The sequence below is a fragment of the Vollenhovia emeryi genome, unplaced genomic scaffold (assembly GCF_000949405.1).
Source record: "Vollenhovia emeryi isolate VEMERY1.0 unplaced genomic scaffold, V.emery_V1.0 DF939161.1, whole genome shotgun sequence".
NCBI classification, from domain to species: Eukaryota; Metazoa; Arthropoda; class Insecta; order Hymenoptera; family Formicidae; genus Vollenhovia; species Vollenhovia emeryi.
Genome location: NW_011967205.1, coordinates 143,360 through 160,052, shown reverse-complemented (window position 1 = coordinate 160,052; position 16,693 = coordinate 143,360). Strand labels below are relative to the sequence as shown.

The window sequence follows — 16,693 nt, the reverse complement described above, 5'->3', positions numbered from 1 at the left end:
TAGGCCGGCCTACCGCCTAATTCGAGCGCGTGGCAAGATGTGATCGCCCGGCGATCGATATTGCTATGCGCACATCTCGCCACGCGCTCGAATTGGGCGGTAGGCCGGCCTAAGACAACGATTTTTAATAATTAATTACTCGTTAACTATTACGAAAATTGCAAAATGGTACAGGACTTTTCCGTTCATCTCGATCCGTTCTACCTTCTCAAAAATTTTGTCGGATATGGAAAGACTCACCCTGTATATGCAATAGATGAGAAATAAAAAAAATACCGATACACAAGTAACGATGTTTCGACAAATGCAGGAATAATATTTTGGACACACTTTGTAAAAACCTGTCAAGTTAAAGCTGGAAAATATTAGAAGCTATATCTGCATTTTTTATTTTGTACATCCGCAACGTTGAGTCCGCATTAAAAAGTTACGCATTTAAAAATAAATCCGTGTAATTCAATTTGACGAAAAATGAGATACTATATCTTGCTTCTAACATTTTTCAGATTTAACTCGACCGTTTTACAAAGCGTGTCAGAAAGGTTATTCCGCTTGTCAAAAATTTTCACTTTCGTATCTGCATATTGTTTTTATCTCCATGTGTATCCACAGACGTAAATATTGAGCGTAGCGCGAGAAAGTGCAGTAATCCCCGAAAGCCGCGATAAGATACCGCTTTTCCAAAAATAGCAATAAAGTCCTCGTTTTATTCCAGAATGCGCGCTCTTTATTCGTCAATAAATTCATGATAAAGCTGAAATTACGAGCGATTGAAGTATATGGAGCGTATGCACGCGGCATAATTCTGTAATCGATCTTGAATTATTGAGTGGAAGTAAAACTGTAGGGCGGAATAATATCGGCGAGGATTTCATCGCGGGCAGCAAGATAGAAATCGGCTTTAATTAATTTCATTATGCGCTCATCGCCGGATGACCGGAACCTACCTTCCCGGGACGGGGGGGGGGGGACGGGCGGTGGGTTTGAGGCAGCGGGGCAAAAATGCAACACCACCCTTTTTAATTAATAAATGTCATTTATGAGGCGGATACCCGTCCGTTACTCCGATTGATGCTATTCAAGACCCGACAAGTTTTCGCTCGGCGTCCCGCTCTCTGTGTTCGACGTCACGTTGGAATACGTTCTCGCGAATAATTACCGCGATCCGCAAATGGACGTGCGCAAATTACTTTAAAAGAACGACGAAGATAGATCGTTTCCGTACGGATATTTTCGGTCCATACAACTTGTGACGCTTATCGCCGCCCATATCACGCCGTAAATCAAGCAACTTCCATAATGTATGGTCCTATAAATACAATAGCCAAAGCCTCCGCGATGGCTGTACGCAGCAACATTTACCATTACCGATTTGCACGGCGCTTCCAGTATCCACAAAACCATCGTTCGCGGTCATTTTGCGCCGTTATCGACAATCGCCTTACTCGCGCGTCTATAAATTCTCAGTCACATCGCGTGCAACGTACGGGGTATAGCGTAGTCGAGGGCAACGCAATGGATCCGCAATTTTCCCCGGGTTCAACGCACCCCGGATGAATATCTTTATCCGCGCGGCTGCTGGAAAATTCAGAGGGGACACGCGAATAATAGTACACGACGTACCTTGACGAGTGTTAAGTCCCCAATTGCCAATACTCGTCAAATATCGAAGACAATGATTCCCATTCAGTATTACGTCTATCTTGAAATAATTGTAACTTCTCGCTTTGGAATGAATTTTCAAAATACATTAAGCACACGCCAATCTCTCCCATTACATGTCATACTGAGATTATGCTAAAATTACTGTGACTTTAAAGCACATAAAATAGAACGACAGTCGAGATAATAATATTAATTATAATATACCTTTAGCGATATTCATTTTTAATATCTTTAATGTTAATAATTCTATTAGTATTTCATTCGAGTGATGACAAGGATACGGATTCTAAAAACTGTTCGGTGTCGGAAGCAAGAAGTCGATATTTCGATGGTATACGTACTTCAACGCTCTGTATAGAGCCGCGGCGACAATTTTCTGAATAACTTCAATTCCGCGTGCGCGAGCCAAGTGCGCGCCGATGATGTATCGCTTTATAACAAAGAGGATTTATCAACGTCAATTTGGCGTGCAGGAAGGTACGCGTCTTGCGGCCAGCGACCCGCTATAACGAAGAAACGAGCGGCGGTCGAGGGCAGCCGGGCGGTTAATTTTACTCGCGCCGTTATCGCGGGGACGTTAGAACAACGAGTGGGGTTAATTAATTGCGGACCTTTTTTAATTTGTCTTGCTAGACGCTAGGATTACCGCGAAATTTTTAAACCGATACATCCAGTCGAGAAGTGGAAGCGGTAAATTGGAGACACTTTGTTGAAATGCGAAAGGGGACCTGGGAGAAATTTATTTAACTCGGAAAAGTCTGCGGTGATAAAGAAATGTGGTGATAAAGCGCGTGAAAAAAACTCACCAGGGATAAGAAGAGACACTTATATTGAATAATCGAAATTATTTTGTTCGGCTTAATCTTTGGCACGAGCTTGTACGATGGCTCACGTGTACGAAAACGATCTGCAAACGCTTATTGCTAAGTCGCCCAGAGGAATACTTGAATCATCCTGAAAAAGAGCGCAAGATGGGACGCAAGATTAATTGTCCCCGCTCTAAATTAAGTTATTCACTTTGTTATGGTACCTGAGCTATCGCGTGGCAAGATACATGGCGCGTGATAAAGTAGTAAGAGAGCGGAAAAGAGAGAGCGCGCGCGAGAGAGCGGTAGGATTAATGAGGAGAGGGAGAGTTTATGATCCCACGCTTAAAATTCGTCACACCGGTACGACTGCAAAGAGGTGCGGGAGCACCTGAAGAGACCTCCCGATTCGGTGTCTTGTCCGTGCCGAATATTTGCCAATCCAATCTAGTCTAAGCGACACTTGATACTCTTTTCTTCTTTTACTCACTGTTGCAATGTTTAATATAATAATAAAAGTGGTATTTTAAGTCTTCATCACTTAAATTAAATTTTGTGAAACGGTTGAGTATTTTCGCAAACATTTTGCCACATGATAAGAGACGTCGGGTGTTATTTAACCAATGTATTGAATAATTTTCAGTCAAACCGTTGGAGGTGAAAATAATTGACGGAAACCGACCGCTGTCGGCGGGCAAGAAGTACGACTTGGTCTGCACAACTTCCGGTTCCAGGCCACCGGCCGGTGTCACCTGGTGGAGGAACGGTCAGCGCTTAGTGGATTCCAAGGAGACCGTAAGTGTGTTCCTTGATGGAACAATTTTCGTCCTTGCGCCAACATACATTCCACTCTACTCTCCAGCTACTCTCGGCAGCGCATAAACTCGAATTTGCAGTCTTAGATAAGAGAGAATCCCTTGATCCTTTTATCAAGGATATGATATTAATGCATATTCATGCGGATAGTTAACTCTTTCAAATAGAGAAATGGAAAGCGCACTATTTCTTGCCGAAAATATACTATAAGTCCATTTGATTATGTCCTGTGATAATGCGTTGCTCTCCTGATTATTCTATCACTTTAAATGCAAACGTGAAGAAATGTTGTAATAGCCAAGTTAAATTATCCGCATAAACGCCAAGTTGAGCTGTAATACTTTATCGTCTATGCTCTCTAATACATTAAAAACGCATCTGTCACCGCTGGAAAGTTTTCTCCTATGCGTGTCTAAACTTTCGGAATTTTTCTCACATATTTGCTGTATATTTACTGTGTTTTCGCCACACTGTGGAAGATATCGCGAAAGTTTTGGAGAGACTTTTTCTTCTATTTAATTTATATTTAAGAACTTGGGGAAAATACATTTTTTCCCCGCGTGATATACGAATCGGATGGTACGAGGGACATGTAATTATATCTTTTTCAATTAAAATTTTTCGGTCGCCTGTCATTGACAATGGTTAAATATCGGATTAATCTCTGCATTAGCGAAAGACGATTAATCTCCCGCTGTGCCTCGACTCATCTGGTTGACATGTGTCTCCTAATTTCGTGGGGCTGCAATTTCCACGTTCAATTTCCGCGGATTAAGCGACGCCAAAAAAGACATAGGCCGATTACGTGATTGACTGCCGTTTACGGTGAAGTGTGCCGTACAGGGATTACGTTCTAATTGACGGGAAATAAAACTATCTTCGAACTATATCACGTCGAAACGTAGTCTCGGTGTCTCGTGACGTTGAGATGAAAGGGTGCGCGGCGCGCAAATGATTTAATGAGATCAAACATTAACGATAACTTCCGACGCATTATCCACTTACAGCTGTAAGCGAAACTGCCCACAGCTAGTTTTTCGTAAATTAATCTCCTGCTTTTGTCCTCGCGCTTTTGTTTATTAATTTTTTCTATTGCATTAGAGAAGTTTTAACACAATTGCTCCGTGACGTGATACTAGCGTAAGTGACGCGTTGGTCAATAATTGAAGCTTTTTTCTTTTTCTCTCTTTCTCTAGAAAGAAAAAAAGTACTGGGCTTAGTATGCCGGCAATGTTGTTTACAACAATTGTTTATTGAACAGTTCGAACAGTTTTGTTCACAACATACGAAATTCCCTCCATATGAATCTTGCATCGATTCGCCGTGGAATTGAAAATAAAATGAAAAAAAAAGCGCTAGGAACTATTTCATAACGATATTACGGCGTCGAGTCGTACACTGGGTGTGCGTATGTGTGTGTCCCGATAAAAAAGCATAACTTTTCGGGATTAATCAACGACAATAATGAATAAGTACGTCGCGAATATCGATAAATCTAATTACGGCGCGGCACGAATAAAGAATATCTCGCCGGGGCGATTACGATGATACTTGATCCACGGGAATATAACTTCTCTTTCTCGCCCGTTCTCCCGGTCTCTTTCCGCCCCGATACAATTCATTAATTCATTCAATTTCATTCCGAACGCGCGGCGAAATAAATTTCGATTTAACGTAAATCGAACGCTCTAACCGGGTCGCGGCGTTGCCGTCGCGAGAAACGGATGAAGGTATTTCGTATACAAAGCAAACAAACGTCAATGGGAACGCGGATTAGCGAACGAAATGAAAGAACGTACTTTCGAATAAATTGACCCGTTGTCGGGCGAAATCGAGCATCGGGCCGCTGTTTATTCTACTTCGATTTCCCCGCGCCCAGTCCCCGATAAAACACATGGGGCGCGCGTATGGGGTTGTCGCGCGGGGGAGGCTGGCGCGCAAACAACGCGACGCGCGTCGTATCCGCCGCGTTTTGATCCGCACTTAAGACGACGACGCAAATATTTGCCGGGTAGCGGCGGATTAAGCACGGCGACGAGGGGGCGCGAAGGGCGAAGGGTCCTCCCGCGCGCCATGCGCGGGACAGAGAAAATATTGTTTCAAAGTCGATACCCCGCGCTAGACGACGCGACACTGGAGATTGTTTCGCTGCTTACGTAAGAAAGTTAAACACAGAAACGTGAAACGGAGGTGGCGCCGAAGGGAGGAAAATACGACAAGAGAGAGAGAGCCCGGTATAATCACACGGCGGAATGTCGACCGAGTTTGTGCGAGGAGGTCCGTCCGCTCCTCTTACTTTCCCCGTAATAATCATGCAGTTTCCCCCTCGGCGAGTTCGCCTCTCGGCTTTGCGCGATTTTGCGCAAAAAAAAATAGCCACCGTGGCGTGAACGAGGGTTGCGCGGGTGTTTTTTTTCCCTTCCCCCCTGCTTCGCGTATCGTATCGCGGAATTGCAGCAATTATGTTAATCGATTCGACCTCCCCGGGACGCGCGGCCGGAAATATATTTTTAATGGATGGCGCATCTCATTTCGTAATTATCTTTGCGCGGCCCACCGCGTGAAACGGCCGCGGAGCTCGCCGCCGCCATCGGAACGAAATTAGAGCGCGAGTCCCCTGCCGTTGATTTATTCCCCCGGCAAGACGCGAAATTTATTATTCGCGCGCTCCCAGCCTCGCGATTATTTTTTAATCGCGCGACAGAATCGCGCGAGCGCGGGGGAGATACACACCCCTTCGTCTCGCAGCATCCCGCGCCCCCGCGCGAGATTGAAGGCTCGGTCGGCGTGTCCACTTTTTCCGGCGCGCAACGGAAAAGTTGAAAAACCGCCCGGAATATTTTGAGATTTTATGAAATATTTTGCGTGATATTTCGTTCAAGGATATGAGTAATGTGGGCGATGCATTTTTCTGACTGCCCCTGCGCTATAATTCCCATTTTATGCGAGGAGCGTAATCCCTAAACTCGGTCCATTGGTCTGAGCGAGCGTTTGCACGAATGTTTAATTCACGAAACGTAAAGCAGAGTTATTACGGGTGTTTCATAATCCATGAACTTGATTTTTCGTAAGCTACGAAACTTCTAAATAACACAAAATTGTGAATTACGCTTGATTTTGGTACCGATATGCTAGTTAAAATATGAGAGGTGCGGAAGCGAGACTTGAATTTTTTGTGTTTTGCGGCAAAGATTAAAAAATGTTAGTCTCACACACACACACACACACAGTGCCAGTGCGAATATATTATCAGAATTTTATTTTAATAGAGATGTGAAATCGACGAAGCGCAATATAAATATTGCTACATAATTTTATCCGACGATAACAGCCGTTCAATAAAGTAGTTTACACTTTAATGTCAAGAAAGAAAAAAGTGTATTTCGCGTCTCTTTCCCTTTGTAAGAATTGCGGGCAAAATGTGAGCGAAGTGAGAAGGTTTTGGGCAGTATAGACGTGAAAAGCTCACGATTGACGAGGAGTGGAGGAAAATCGTAGCAAAATATGTGTAAGAGCTAAATTGCCTCGCGGAGTAAAGTCAATTTTTCGAAAATTAATTCCTAGTTTTCGTGATATATGGACTGCGCCTTCGACACTTCGGTACTGCTCAAAAAATATTTGCTCGGACAACAAAGGGAAAACAATTCTCGCGCGATTGTTTCGAGGTTGTACATTGATCGATTGTTGTAAAATTGAAACACGCGTTCACCCTCACGCTTTGCTCGGCTTGTTCTCGAATCAAAATCGATAGTAAAAAAAAAAAGAGAGGAGAGAGTTCGCTTTCCGTCATTAATACGCGTTATTTACTCGTTCCCCGGCACTGCTGTCAAACGACGGGCCACTATTTACGGAACGTTAACTGGCAAATAACTCATTTACGAAAAAGTCGGCCCTGCCAGGTTTTTATTCCGCCCTCCCGTGCGCTCGCAGGTCCCTGCGATTGTACGGATAGACAGAGATAAATTTCGGCGATCGTATCGCCACGGAGGGAAGTGGTTAACCGGCCACTCGACGTATCGGGCGTCCATTAAGGCATCGATTCGCCTTAATTACAAGCGCGAATTCGCGGAATCACCCGGCGACGCTCTGATTTAAATTATTCGAACGCCTAACGACCCTTTTACCGGTGGCTCGTACCCGCGATAACGATAATTCTCGCGCCACCCTCGCAATGAGACACACTTGCGCCGTACACGGGACACACGTGCGCAAGAGAGAACCTTATTTTATGGTCACTTTAAGGAGCTGTACGAGCCGTGGTCGAGCTTGCAAATTACATCGAGTGCTCGCCCCCGGACGGTGTAAATCGAATCGGAAGTCCCCCTCGGGCGCGCGGCTTTCCACGAAGGCGCGCGTCTGCTTATTCTTAAGTGTCTACTACTTGAGTTTCGTAGAACGAATCCGCTCTATTAGCGCTTTCAAATCGAACGTTATTATATCCGTAAATATTCTCTGCTCGTACCTTCTAAAATTTCTCGTCGCTTTAGTCTTTAGTTGAAAAAAAAATAATAAAATAAAATTTATGGAAAAAAGTTAGATTGTTAGCTCGTATTTTAAAGAGCAAATTTTTCGTAAAGAATCGTTGCAAGGAACGACATATGACGCGCTTCGTATGAAGTAACCTGGCGGAAAATTGGAAACCTCACTGAAAGAAAATTAGAATTTTCTAGCGAAGGAGTTATAAATTTGCATATTTTTCGAAAACAATTCTTTGATAATTAAATCGAGAGATAAAGCGGTACGTTAAAAAATTATGTCATTCTACGTACCACTTCAAAAGTTTCATCACGCAAGATAAAGTTTCTCAGCCACTGACGGATGCGTTTTTAATATATTAGATAAAAAAAGGACAAGCAAGTGTGCGCGATATGAACCACCTAGGAAAATAAGGCAGAACGCGAGGTCCTTTATTTACCGCTCGCGCAACTTCGTCACGCGCGGAAATTAATCGGGCACCCGTACGTTAAATAATTCAGTGAAACCCCTAGTCGTAATGACGGTCCGGCCTCCCCCCCCCCCTAAAAAAGGATAAAGGCTTCTTTATTGTTAGAAAATAGGCCGATCCCTCGAGGAGGGTAACGAGAGATTGATCGGGAATTTCGACTATAGCCAGCGCCGACCCTCCAGGTCGAGTGATAGATACGCTTTTAATATATGGGGGGTTGAACGTCGACGCCCGACGATGACAGCGCGGGTGGGCAGGCAAACGATCGTTTCGACGAGGAAAAAAGAGAATAAATGCGACGAGTGTCGGCGGGGGTGGACGGCGGGGCCCCCGCCGTCACTGAACGCTATCATAATGTTGTTACAGATCTCCGTCGATGGGAACACGACCACCAGCGTTTTATCTTTCATGGCGACGAAAGCAGACGCAGGCAGACACTTGTTGTGTCAAGCTGAAAATCGAATCATGGGAACCACGCCGATAGACGACGGCTGGATACTCCAGATACAATGTAAGCTCATAAACGGCGACGGCACCGAATCCGGCAGCGTCCCGACGCGCCGGGGCGCTCTTTCCTTATTTATTCAGACGCCGGGAATCCGGTCGATTTTGACGGTTTATCGAATGCCGTGATTCGCAGACACGCCGGAGACGCAGATCCAGCTCGGCACGTCGCTGAATCCGAACACCATACGCGAGGGCACGGACGTCTACTTCGACTGTCTCATACAGGCCGAGCCGACGGTGTACAAGGTGGAATGGCGACACCAGGTGAGCGAGAACGCAATTTTCTTCGGGACAAAACTATAACCGTTTGTTTTACAACGACCTCTAAATACTTGATACTCTTGAGTATTCCCGAATTCGACGCGGATACTCAATAATTGATGTAATCGTTACAAATCCAATTGCATGGAAACGAAACAGGCGATGGAGAACAACTCCGGAGAATTACGGGCTGTTGGACGGTAAAAACGAGTGGATTCAAGTATTTTCAAATAAATTTTGTAGAAATAATCGGGGGTGCAAAACGTGAAATTACAAACATTTGTTCCGCGAGAGATTTATCTAAAAGTTCTATTCTTAATGAATCAACTTAATTTAACAGTCCAATTAACGCGTCTGCAGCGCTCGCGCGCCAAGTAGAATTTATCATAATTATACCGGGGTTTCTCTCGGTACATCGAAAAATATTCTCCACGGAAGATTTTCTGCAAAAAAGTCAGGATACTCGCGGATCGTTCTCCGGTTTATTCTCACTGTTTATCTCGCAAATATTCCCTCGCTCCGCCACGCTGCGAATTATCATTAATCAATCTCGAAGATGCGTAACAATGTTCGTCGCGAGTAATTCGTTTCCGTATCCCTCTCGCGCTCGGAAAGTTCTAAAACCCGGGGTGTCGTAAACAGATTGGTCTCTCGCCGGCTAACAAGCTCGATTATGCCTGTACTCGCTCGCGCGCCACGCGAGAGCATCGACTTACGTTAAGACCAAATACAAACTTCGACGCTCGAGGCATCAAACTTTTATAATAACTTGCCGTCACCCCGAGCCACGATGAGCGCCCGCTCATCTTCCCGCTCTCGCCTCTGACGAGTGAGATTGTATTGCTGCGATTCACTCACGTTCGCGTGTGTATCACACACATACACACACGTATACACGTGGAAAATAATCCTCGCGCCCAGCGTACAGCCGGAGGTTCAATCTAACGGCGAGAGGCGCCAATTACCGTGTTTCTTTCAGGGCAAGGCACTCCATCACAACATCACGCAGGGTATCATAATCAGCAACCAGAGCCTGGTGCTGCAGGGGGTTGATCGCAAAAGCGCCGGCAATTACACGTGCGTGGGATACAATACCGAGGGCGATGGCGAGAGCTCGCCCTTTTATCTGAACGTGATGTGTACGTATTCTTACATCCGCAGCACTAGTGGTAGAATACTGAATAGGACAGACATCTCTCGCGCGGCGAAGGAGGATGCATTTGCGCGCACCGGAGCGTAAAGTGATTCTAGATATTTTCCAGACCCGATTTCTTATTTCATACCCTACCCCAATCAGTCGTATACCGTAGCGCTTTCGGCAGTTAAACGAAATGAAATGTTATTCAGCAATATCTCGGTACGTAGTTAGTGCCTATCGATTTCAATTTGTCATTCGGATTAGACCTAAGTATAGTACGAAATCCCCTCAACCGAATCCTCGACGCAGCCAAGTAATAAGTCGAGTTTACTTATCATATGTCAACGTATAATAAAACGTATAGAAGTTAATGCTTATCGATTTTAATCTGTTAGTTGGATTATTGCAGTCCTAAATACAGTACTAAGCCCTCTCGAGGCAGCTAAATGTTCGGGTTATTTATCGTGCTAAGAATACGGGTGATAACGAGACGACGATACCAAGACCGCAACGAAAGCGTATTTGCTCGATCGGCTTTAACTAATAATGGATTATAATGAGCCAAGATTTGGTACTCCCGTAAATTCCCAACTGTGAAATTTTAATTCCTGGCTTATACGCGTATAGGTATACGTTCCCTTGCGAATTGCATGCGCAACATTATCAGGGCGCCCAGCTGTTTATCCGTTTGCGCGCAGATTACCGGACGCGATATATCGACATTCGGATCGCAATAGTTTTGCTAATCAATATTTCAGTTTATTCGAAAGACCCGAGTCAGTCATGAAATGCAAAGCGTATATTACTGTGAAACTCGCGCATAATTAAATATAGAAATGCAGAGTTAAAAATTACAATAAGCGTATTATTAATACACTATCCGTAGTGGCCAGCTATAAAAGAAGATAATAAAAGGATTGAACGGATTTGGAGAATGTCAAATTTAATTTTGTAATAAAAATATATAATGCCGAAAATTAAACTGTCGGAATATTTATTTAAAAACGTAATATTAAAATGGATTAAATTTTGAGGTAAATTTTTAAGTCCTGATTTTACCTTAGCTGTTTCATTATTATTGCAAACTTATTTAGCATCGGAATTAAAATATTTAATGCAGGCGTGGCTTCATTCATGTCACTAGACGACAGAAGCTTTTTGCATCTGAAAACTTTACACGAATATTTCAGAAATACAATTTGTGGCATCTGAGTTATTAAGACGGGAAAATCCTTTACGGTTAAGACGATTAAGAAACTTGGAAGTAACGCATTTAACAAGAAATGTTAACCCAAATCTTTAAATATTAGTACTAAAATTAACGGAGGATATCTGTGCATCCTGTTTGTGGCTAATCAAATCGTTTCTCTTATTAGATCTTTGCAAGAGACTTAAAATGGATCGCGAAATATCGGTAAATGATTCCCAGCAGCGCGTTTAATGGTAGCGTGAGAAATTCATAAGGTATCCTCCGTCCGTGCCCCAATTATCGTTGCCTTATCGATGCCGTTCGACTTTCGTGCCCCGCAGTCGCCCCCACGTGCAAGCCGAATCAGACCAAGGTCCACGGCGTGGCGAAACAGGAGAAGGCGAATATATCCTGCCAAGTGGATGCAAATCCACCGGAAGTGCAATTCAAGTGGACCTTCAATAACTCCGCCGAGAGTATCGACGTTGCGGCCGGGCATATCGCGCGGGCAGGCACATCCTCCATCGTCTCGTACACACCAATGACGGAATTAGATTACGGCACGTTACTCTGCTGGGCCAGCAATCACATCGGGCAACAACAAGTGCCCTGTGTATATCACATTATACCGGCGGGTAAGGGATCCTCTGCATTCGTATCCGCATCGCGATATTTCGCGAAAATGCGAGGCGACGTGGCTCCCGGTGCGCAGCGCAAATTTTCGATCTAGAAGATTGATCATCACGACGAGTTTGCGTGACGTGGCGTAACGATATTATGCAAACTACAAAGAATTTTTTTTTTAAATCGATAGGTAATATTTCTCTCGCGCTAACTCGATTCAATCCTTCTTTAATTTATGATTGCCCTTGGCGAGAGCTAGAATGAATAGATAGGAAATGGGAAGAAATCCCTTTTCAGAAAGAAGAATAGAGCCGGCGATGATGTAATTTCTAGATCCTTTCTACATTTCGCATATTAAAAATTGCGCAAACTGAATTTCCACCCTGCCGTTTAATTCGCCTGTAATTTTGTAAGTTGGTAAAACTATATAACAATAAAGCAGATAGTTTCCATCCGAGAGATTTAAACCTTTCGGGAATTGCAACTTTATGCTAATTTAGGATTCGGATTTTATTCCTAGTTTCCAAAGTCTCACATTTACGTAATTGAATAACTAATTCGAATCTTGGTGTGAAATTGGAATGACGTGGTACGTGCGTGTGCCGTTTTAAAATTATCCAATTACGTGAAAGTTCGAGAGCTTGTAATCATAATTAGTTCCACTTAGTATTGTTACGATGGCAACGCGAATTAGATAACGTGATAACGAAGTCGCGATTTATTTCTGAATATCAGGAGTCTTTTGAAATGTAGATAAAAGGAATATTACTTAAGGAATATTGTTATTACATCGCACATTTCTCCCTTTCTCTTGGCATGCGCGGCGCGATAACACAAAAGGGGGAACTAGTTCTCTTTTATTTGTTAAACAAATCATTACGATGAACAAAACCCGATACTGTTGCTTTTTATTCAAATTCTTAAAAAATCTGTATAACCCAAATGGATTCGTTCGGGTAGCATTGGGCATCCTTGTTATTCTCATGTCCGCGTTTCCGCCTCGCGTATCGATGCTCGAGTTACCAATTAATTGCGATTCGCGGATCATGCTATCGGATTGCTCTACAAAGAAAACACGCGTACGCGTATGCAAGGATGCGCGCATTCTGGACATAAAGGAAAATAGCCTCTCGCCTCTCTCGCGCCACCGCAAACAATAAAATAAAAAAAAATAGCAAATCCGACGTCGGACGGGTAAAAAGGGGACATCGCGAGAGACGGTAGCAGGTGTCCGGTGATTTTTCAGCAACCATAAACGCGAGAACAACTCGGCGTATTCCCGCTTATTTCCTTTTCTTTATCCCTCGCCCTCCCGTGCCCTCCCACGTCGCAATATGCCGTTATCGTTTCGCTCGCGCCCTTTTAACCGGCTTTTACGAGCCGCCAAGTGTACCGCCGACTAATGCCTTTACAGAAAAAAGCCAGACAGCCGTATATCTTTACAGCCGACTCGGTTACAAGTGGCTTGTATGCGCCAGCGCACCGTGCGCCGGGATTTACAGGGCAACTATCACGCCCTGATTCGCGAATCTACCGCACGTGAAACGATATGTTGCATAACGCTTCCCCTTTCGCCACCGTCTGTACAGAGACTATACATCATTTCGGCGCGAGAAAAGAACGGAGCATTGAAAGTTGGAGTAAACTGCAGAAACTGCTGACGCTGGGAGAGTTACCGTTCTACTTATGTAATTAGTTTCGCTTAAAATTCAGCGCACTTTAATATAGCGTAAAAAGCAGAAATAAACAAACTTCGGAAACTACGGGAGGAGTTATTACGCAATTTTTTTTTACATTCGTACTTTTTTTCATTCGTATAATTTTTAGACTGCGGACCGTATCCATGGGGCTTCAGAATCCCGCGGTTCCGAGAGAGAGAGAGAGAGAGAGAGAGAGAGAGAGAGAGAGAGGCCGGAAAAAAAAGTTATTTCATTTTTCTAAACGATTGAAGAATGTAACTTTTATATTGATTAACCATTTTTAATAAAAAGGCAACAGGCCAATTTTTCCGCGAAATATAGAATTGAACGGTGAACGGGAAAAATTGCTGTACATTTTTTATTTAATCTGAACGCAAAATTGTTTGCAATCTTAAGAGGCTTTTCCCCGCTGTTGGCGCGTAAAACGAAAATATTTCGGTATTATCGTCGTTAATTCATTTATTCCTACAATTCGCTTGGCCAATACCGAATGGCGGCATGATAAATATTTTAATCTGAATCTGTCATAGGTTCGAACAATATTGTTTTAACAGTTATTTAAACTATTGAGAGAGACGGATTCGCAATCCGATAGTCATTTTCGAAAAAATTGATATAAAGCGACAAAATCGTGGATATTTCAAATTTCTATCGCTCTACGTAACTCGATTTCATACTCTTTTAATTTCGACGATCGTTTTTTCATCCGCCGTTTACTCTTTCGTTATCCCGGCGCGCGAAAGTACATCGATTGTCGAAAAGGGCGCACTTGGAGAACTCGGGAGTCGCGATATTATCGCGACCTCGCGGTCATTACGAGCTGTTACGAGCGCGCGAAGTAGTCACGTGCACGCGGCGTATTTTAAAACGCAGGCGAACCTTATCCGTGACAGGCCGACCAGACATGGTTCACAATTGCACGACCTCGAACACGTCGACCAACTCGTTTTCCGTGCGGTGCACGGAGGGCTTTAACGGCGGCCTACCGCAGTCCTTTCTGCTGGAGGTGCGCGAGAGCAACAGCCAGGAGTTGCGTGTCAATCTGACGTCGCCGGTGCCGCGCTTCAACGTCACTCACCTGGAGTCCGGCGCTCTTTATCAGGCCTGCATTTACGCCTACAACGACAAGGGCCGCAGCGAGGCGATGGTGGTGCAGGCCGGCACCCTGAGGCTGCCGGAGAAACAGCTGACGTCCGAGTCGGGTGAGAGAGAATTCGCCAATTTTTCCCTGCCGGATCCGGGAGCAGCGATCACGCTTTTCGCGCTGGTGTTCTCGCACTAAAGATCGAATAGTCGATGTAAACCACCCGCGCAGATGTGTGTTCCAGTACAAACAGCAGTTGTATATTAAAAACTAAATTGATACTCAAATTTGATATTTCAAAAATTCCTGCTAGACTCGCTGTAACGTTAACAACTCCCAGAGCTTTCGATATCTTCTGAACAAGCTTCGGTACTCGATTTGCTTGAAAGTTCCGGGAAAGTATTGACTCGAGAGCCATCACATCATATCACGTGGTGTATCCTGCACGAGTTGGTTTTCAAATCACTCTTTGCTTGCGGTATACAAAATTCTTTATCGTGGAAAGGTCGCGCGACCGCATTTTCGGAAGGACACAGTTGGAAATTTCCCATTTCCGGGAAATAAAAATTCTAAAGTTCATCAATCGGTCTTGTAAAATTACGATCGACGAAGCATCGTGCAACAACACTGTAAATTATCGAAATTCAAGCGGATTTTATAGATCCGATTTCTTTTAATCTTCTCAAAAATGTTCTCTCTTCTTAATGGAACAGCCATGTGCGTTCGACGTCACGCGACACACTAGTTTCAAGAGACTGCGCGAGATTTAGATAATTACCGCGAAAAATCCACGTCGGCGAAGAGCCGCTGCCAATTGGCCGAATTGATGAAAAGCTATCGACTCAATATTAATTCGTCGAGCGAGCCGCGTAAAAAGCTCCCGGCGCTTTTATGACCCGACGCGAAAAATCGGGTCAGGAATTGTCGATTTAATACCGCCGGACAATTTCCCCCGTTGTTTGCCCGATGCGATTGTTATCGTAATTTTTAATTCGTCCACCACCGGGGTCTGGGATCCCGCTTTATATCTCGATTAAAATAAAATGCGCCCCTCGCTGTATTTGGGGCATTACTCGTTCGCGTTTCGACGGGATATGCAAACAAGTCGAGCGTGACACCTGTGTCATGCACCTTTTATGTTTTCATGAAAACCGTGCCCATTACGTTATTAACATTTCGTGTAGCATCAAACTGTTATAATGTTATTGTATCACGTAATTCGTTAAAAAATCCGATGCCACGTCCGGACTTTAAAAGTGCTTAAAAGCGTTTTTCATTCAAGAGAATGTCATTTGCGTCGACGCGATCGAAAGCTGTTTAAAATAGTTATAATTCAGCGCTAATGCACGACTAGACGACGTGATGTAGTTGAAAATGCGCGATAATACCATCTCGGCTAGACGACGCGATAATACCGTCTCAATTAGACGACGCGATAACGCCATTTCTATATATCAGTTCGAAATGGTTATTACGTGATAATACCGTTTCGACTGGATATCGATTACTTCTGACTCGCGATTCTTTGACTGCGGCCGCTTTGCAGAACGACCAAGACAGCATGACAATCTAACGCCGATGCTGAGCGTGACGATAGGCGTTGTGATGGCCCTCATTATCGTCGCGGTCATAGTGATGGTCGTCCTACGGATCCAGCACACGCACGTGGAGGAGCAGAACAAGTCGCAGATGGAGGATCACGCGAAGCAGACGAAGGCCGTCCCCATACAAAGGGAACTGCGATTCCGGGAGGGGTGCAGCTTGCTCGCGGACGAGAAGCATCCCAGCAGCCCGTTCAGGAAGCTGGACACCAGCGGCGATCTCAGCGAAAGCGACGAGAAGAATCCTGACATTATTCCACAGCAGATCACTGGTTCGCGTCTTCGCGACTCCTATATTAATCTTGAGTTCGGCTGCGAAAGCTACGGAAGTGAACTTAGAAATCGCGTCGCGACGAC

General features: G+C 44.3%; 1 protein-coding gene across 3 annotated transcripts in view; it reads left to right on the top strand.

The window, feature by feature from the left end:
- LOC105564607 (hemicentin-2) overlaps positions 1–16,693 on the top strand; it is a 215,293-nt gene that overhangs the window by 195,622 nt on the left and 2,978 nt on the right. For all 3 annotated transcript variants that reach the window (XM_012017096.1, XM_012017097.1, XM_012017098.1), the window contains 7 exons: positions 3,115–3,266; positions 8,599–8,743; positions 8,873–9,003; positions 9,980–10,139; positions 11,669–11,962; positions 14,545–14,853; positions 16,282–16,608. In XM_012017096.1, the coding sequence (XP_011872486.1) occupies positions 3,115–3,266; positions 8,599–8,743; positions 8,873–9,003; positions 9,980–10,139; positions 11,669–11,962; positions 14,545–14,853; positions 16,282–16,608 (1,518 nt within the window). The remainder of the gene's footprint in view (positions 1–3,114; positions 3,267–8,598; positions 8,744–8,872; positions 9,004–9,979; positions 10,140–11,668; positions 11,963–14,544; positions 14,854–16,281; positions 16,609–16,693) is intronic.